This window comes from Phymastichus coffea, unplaced genomic scaffold (assembly GCF_024137745.1).
Source record: "Phymastichus coffea isolate CEN01 unplaced genomic scaffold, Cenicafe_Pcof_1.1 PCOF00136, whole genome shotgun sequence".
Classification (NCBI taxonomy): Eukaryota; Metazoa; Arthropoda; class Insecta; order Hymenoptera; family Eulophidae; genus Phymastichus; species Phymastichus coffea.
Window position 1 is genome coordinate 261,032 of NW_026706947.1, and position 6,196 is coordinate 267,227.

General features: G+C 31.6%; 1 protein-coding gene across 1 annotated transcript; it reads right to left on the minus strand.

Annotated features, from left to right (window-relative positions):
* Nucleotides 1–989: 989 nt before the first annotated feature.
* LOC131671812 (uncharacterized) lies at nt 990–5,899 on the minus strand. The gene is made up of 3 exons (XM_058948550.1): nt 5,221–5,899; nt 3,572–3,913; nt 990–2,006 (listed from the first exon to the last, which is right to left on the minus strand). Exons 1-3 carry the CDS (start codon nt 5,720–5,722, stop codon nt 1,594–1,596), a joined length of 1,257 nt encoding a protein of 418 aa, XP_058804533.1. The 5' UTR covers nt 5,723–5,899; the 3' UTR covers nt 990–1,593.
* Between the last annotated feature and the right edge of the window lie 297 nt (nt 5,900–6,196).

The following is a 6,196-nucleotide window of genomic DNA, read 5'->3' on the forward strand; positions in this document are numbered from 1 at the left end:
TCTGGGAACGGCTGTTGAAGTGGACTATACTGATGCGCTTAAAATTCAGAGAAGGCTTAGATGGGGCCACGTGCCGCGTCTGTGCTACACGTGGACCCGAGTTTCTTTTCTAATTGACGTGGTCGCTTGTCGTCCGGTCTTCCCTAATTGTTTTTCTTGTACATACGTGTTTCGCAGAATCTCTCCTCGTGATTTTTATCGGATACCCTAAACACGCCTATGTCTCGTCGCGTATTTAGAGAGTGAAAACGCTTTCAGAGATCCCCGTAGGTTTAACGTTTTCCATTTTAAGTTTCAAATTGCTCAACTAATTTATTATCGATCTGTTACTCTGTGCAAAGTGTAGTTGTTGATTTAAACCAAAGAAAGTTATCACAATTAATGAGCGTGCATAAAAGAGAGCGCTGTAAGCAGAAAATACTTTAACATTCGAATATTCTGTTTCGCTTAATGCAGCATAACAGGCCCTTTATGAAAAAAATTGGCCTAATAAATATGTACGAACTCTAACTACTAGAGTACACATAGCGCATTGTATCTATATATTAATATATCAATCATAAATAAGATATACCTAACAAGGCTCACGTGCATGCAACAATTTTTTTTACAAATTTACAATTTTTAGGTTTTAGGAAAGGTAAGGTATAAAACTGAGTATATGCGTGGAGATGTAATTTGTGGTACATTTTGTTATTGGAACATAAACCTTTATAAATACTTTTTATAACAGACATTGAGTTCTTTTATATACATTGTATATTATACAATCGTAAATCAATGGTTGTTTTAAATTAGTACTTCTGAATAGCAGTATATTACATATTCAATAGAAACAATCATTGCGACCTATGTTGAGTACTGATTTCTATTCATGAGTGCCCCGCTAGCAAAGTTTAATTTCTCTCCTATACTGAATAATGTATTACTGTTTAACAGAATAGTAAACCTTCTGACCCTAACTACCTACATGTGTAATACTCATGGTGTTACAATTTGTACATAGATATTTTTGAGCGTTTATTATATGCTAACTGTATATTAATTTTATCATCTACATTTCGTTGACTAGACAATTAATATCTGAATTGTTTGAAACAAAAGAAAAAAAATGAAATTGCTTAATACTTTTTAACAAAAATATTTGTGTACAAAAATAAGCTTAACAAATCTCCTTAGTAAAGTTAAAAATTCGTTATTATATAAGACAATTACCACACTTATTGTTTGTACAAAATAAAATTAGATTTCTACAACAGCTTGAACGGCTCGAGCAATTTAAACAAGTGCTTAGCTGAGCTAAGCCGAGCTCGAAATAGTTTAAGCCGCTTCGAGCTTTACGAATACTCAACTATTGGGCCGGCTTAGCTTTCGAGTTCTCGAGTTCTTTGAATATTTTCAAAATCTTTCAAAAAAATTGTTTATCGAAGTGCGTAAAATTTATACAATTGCTTAAAAATTGAAATAGAAATTTGCTAGTTTGTAAATTCAACTCTGAAGCTCAAAACGTTCGAGTGGCTTCAGAGGTTCTAATGGAACTCGAGCCAAGCTAAATTGCTGAAGTAACCTAATTAAATGACCGTATTAAACTGTTCATATCCATCCTTTCTCGACAAATTTAGATACAATCATCCACGATCGTTCGAGATATAAATTAGTGGTCTTACTCATTGTTACTGAGTTTACCATGTCATTAAGATCAATATCATCACTGGTTTCTTGCGTGAAAAATTTGGCTGCAAACAAACAACGTAACAATTCGCTATTAGCTTCTTTTTTCAGCCGTTCGTCAAAACTTTTTCTCGAGTATGGACTGGTGGCACAGCCTGTCTTCGTTAAGACGTCAATCAAACTATTGTGATATGTATCTAAAAGTTCGTCAAATTGCTTCTCCATGACATCCATTGCAACACTTCCACATAGAAAATATGGCAGATCTTTTAATGGACTGCTGACCCTTGTGATTTGAAAGTCGACGAACTTAATGTCCTTGACCTTTCCATTTTCTAACAGATAAGTTTAATTTAGTATTAAATTTCATTATTTTAAACTATTTACAATGCTATACAAGAATATAAACCATGTTATAAATTAAAAATAAATAAAAACAAAATATTTTTCATTTTTCAAAGAGTTCATTAATGTAGTACTTATTTATATATGCTGATATTTATAATGTTAATTAAATTTGTTATCAGCATATTTTATATTGAATGGCTATGTAAATTATCATTCTGTAAATCGTAATACCGTAAAAAGTTTTATTTTTTGGTTACTTTCTGAAATTTCTTATCAGAAATATATAGCTATTCAGATGTAGTTTAAAATACAGTAAATTAAATTGTTCTTTCAAAACAATTAAGAGCCAAATAGTTAATAACATCATTAATGAAATAAATAATGTAAGTTAGGATCAAATACGCTATGAAAAAAATGCGAACGACACATGACCTCTCACAAGAGCTACTTATCCGATAAAAAACAAAGCGTTAGATTAAATAATTGAACTAGTAACTATCAAACAATCAAAATTAGAGTTCCACGGGGTTGAATAGATGAAGTGAATAAATTATCTGAATATTTAGCTAACTGATTAAATGTTAATAAATTATTATTAAACATGAAAACAGTCTATATAACTTTTGGTAGCAATGCAGTAAGTGTTCCTGAAAATGTTGAGATTAAAATTCATAATAAACGCATTAAAAGAGACTAACAGGTGTTTTCGAGTAATATTAGATTATAATCTTGAATATTTTTGTCACATTAACTACATTGTTAAGAAAATTATATAATTGATATTTATATTTTATTAATGAGCAAAAATCATTAATACAAAAATACTGCTACAAATATATTATGCAAATTTGTCTGTTATTATAAATTACAGAATTTTAATATGAGAAGGTGCTGTAATACTTTTTTATATCTACTTCAGAACTTACAAAGCAAACTTCTAAAAATAATTAATAAAAAGACAGCATCTTACCGTTATCATTATAATGAACTAAGTTGAAAATATCATATCTAACAGCTAAACACGAGACAAGAGTATTCAGATTCCAAAAATAAATGAAACGATACATAAAAACAGAAGTTATGTTATTGATATTAAAATATTCAATAGATTATTCAAAGAACTAAAAGTTTTATATGGTAACAAAAGACAATTGTTAAACGAAAACTAAACAAATGGATAGTAAAAAATATACAACAATTTTTGATGAAGTGTCAATGAATCATGTATTACTATGTTTATGTTATAAATTATTAAGTGTTTTCATTACTAATTTGTTAACAACTAAAGTTATAGTTTTTAATTTTCATATGTACATTACGTACATCGCAATTGCTACAATCAAAGTGAAATTTATCTAGAGTAGGCTCATGGTGAACTTATTAATACCATTTAACCATTTGTATATTGTAAAATAAATTTTTTAAATTTCAATCGTTGAAGTATGTTGTATTTAATTGTAATTGTAAAAATTGTATTTAATAAAGTGAGGTATCGTATACTTTAATTCCATGCAAGATATTTCTATATGTTAAAAAAAAAATGATGCCTTACCTTGTCGGAAGAGCATGTTGTTCGACCAAAAATCGCCGTGATTTATAGCGATCCAAGGTTCTTCTGGCTCAGTATTCATCGTTTTTATCCAGTCCTTATTTGCTTCTATTGATGCTCTGATACGATCTTCATATTTAGCAGTTTGTGGGTATTCACAGACAGTACTAATAATATGACGTATCGAATCATCGAATTCGTTTTCTACCATTTTAAAGGGAAAATCGTTCAAAGACTTCTTAACTTCTTCGAAAAAACTTGGTTTTTTCTTTCTCAGTGCCATTGACAGGGCATGAAACCGTGCTAGTTCCCTGAGTGCCATTTTAGCGTGACCTAGATCCAAACCTATTGAAACAAATTAGACAAAATGTGTTTAGTGCTTAATCTTCCTGATTATCTACGCTACTATCAGATATATTATAAGAAGATTTGAACGAAATTCATTATTTAAAAAAACGTTAATAATGAAATATTTTCTAATTGACAGAATTATACAAACTGTCTAATGTTATCCAATCGGTAATATCTCGTCGATGTTTCTGAACGCAAACGTCCGATATGGATCCGTCCGACCACCATTCGGTGTACGTAGACTCAAAGTTAAATGGGTAGGACTTAGAATACCTCTTCGAATGCGACCCTTTGGCTACTTTGAAAAAGAATTCTGTTTCTGTAGAAAATCTCCAATGGTTGATATTGAAAATGCTGACGAAACCATGCAGATATTCTTTCGTTCGGGCGTCGAGGGTTGTATTGATTTTGCCCTTCGGTCAGTTGATAAACGGTCAAAGGGCCGCAAACATGCCGTATGTTACATTGTATTTGTTAAATTAGGTATTTCTACGTTAGATTGTGTTTTTCTTTATTTCGTGGTCTTTGGGATCCACATCAGAAGTAAAACACTGACGAATAAGATAGGGGAAGACAGATTCCAGCGGGATATGTTGTAAAGCCCCAATGGAATAAATCCCCATAGATAGATTAACTTTTGATGTTGAGGTTTCGCAGAATACACTGTTTTATTTAGTAATAAAAAAGAAAAAATATTTTTCTCCAAATCAAATGTGTTATACTATACAGAGATCATATATAAGCGACTAAGTGAAACAGTTTTTCAAGGCCAATGATACTCGACTATGCCGACGATTACATCTATTCACATATTCAAAGAGAATTTTAAGTTTATAATAATAATAACGCACAGCATTTTACATTGACTAAAACAGAGATGTTCTCATTTTGTCAATCGCTTCCTGCCCCCTAAATTCTCACGATACAGTAATTTCAAATTTATTAATTTGACTGCATTCTGAAACTTTCATATAAATATTTTTACTTGTGTTCAATTTTGCGTACATTAATTACTTATGATGTATTGTGTACACACATATTTAAATCTTAAACAAGCACAACATTCATTGGATAGAGACAAATATTAATTAATACAAGTATTGTTTATTATTAAAACGACAATATCAATGAAAAATGGTAAGGAAAAGATTCATGAAAATAATCGATGCAGTGAAGGTCATCAAGTCATGTGTTATAATGTCGGCTATTAAAAGCGAAACAAAGACTCCGCGATAATCAGTTGCAGCGTAACTTAAAAACAAGTCATTTGTTGAGTAATCTTAATAAATATTCGTTCTTACCTCTAATCCTGTTCATTGTGTAATATCCGTGCTCTTTCAGATTTTCCATCAGCATGACCGCGTCAATATCAGCAACGTCTAGTTTTTCTCTATTCATCGAGAGCCTGCCTCCGTAGTATTTTGGAGTTATGTCAATCAGATCTTCGTCCTTGACACCAACTTCTTTCTCGAGCTCTCTGAACGCAGGCATCAATATTTTATACACGTACATTTCCTTATTGAAAGAAGTGGTGCAGTTAATGTGGCTCTGTTGAAATTCTGTCACTGGTATCATTTTAGCAACAAGAGCTAGATTTTCCTCGGGCGAATCTTCAGTTCTCTTGATCACTGAATTTACCTTGAGCATCGTGCTCGAGTAGTTTTCACCTTTAGGTAGTAAATTTATCGTGTCATACTTGACAACAATCACTTCATTACCTATAGTTTCACGAAGAAGTGTTTGCAGATCTCGCAGAACCAGTTCCGTATCTTTTTTTGGCATAGTACAGTTGTTTGATGTCATTATATAGCAATTTAAAGTATTATAAATAACACCAATTTTCGTAGTGATTGCAGTTTAAAATAACAGATTCCGCGTTATTAATATATTTAATTGTTGTATGAAGACAAGATTAAGTGATTGGAAGTACGTATAAATTTGTAAAATAGCTACGCGATCAAAAAAAGATTTTGACGCGCGGATGACACGCGAGAAACTGACGGAGCGATCTCAACAGCTACCGTATATATCCACCTTTTCCTACGGTATCTCTCACCACGTTACCATCAATCATGCAACGGTTGCTGTGCTACCAACACTGTTCGTCACTTGTTGTGAGAGATTATCTCAACGACTTGACCACGTGTGTCGCGGAATTATGCAATTTTTATGGAATTATGCCAAATAATAAGTAGGCTCAAGGCTGCTAAATTTATTCATTTTTTTATTTTAACAAAGATGTCATTTTTTCTAAGTGGGAAGTTACTTTCTCAATTT

What these genes read in the sequence shown, in the direction of transcription:
- LOC131671812 (XM_058948550.1), bottom strand. Translation starts at nt 5,722, where the DNA reads ATGACATCAAACAACTGTACTATGCCAAAAAAAGATACGGAACTGGTT. An exon ending in CACAATGAACAGGATTAGAG is followed by an intron (nt 3,914 to 5,220) that starts GTAAGAACGAAT and finishes TTGTTTCAATAG; the next exon opens with GTTTGGATCTAGGTCACGCT. An exon ending in CAACATGCTCTTCCGACAAG is followed by an intron (nt 2,007 to 3,571) that starts GTAAGGCATCAT and finishes CTTATCTGTTAG; the next exon opens with AAAATGGAAAGGTCAAGGAC.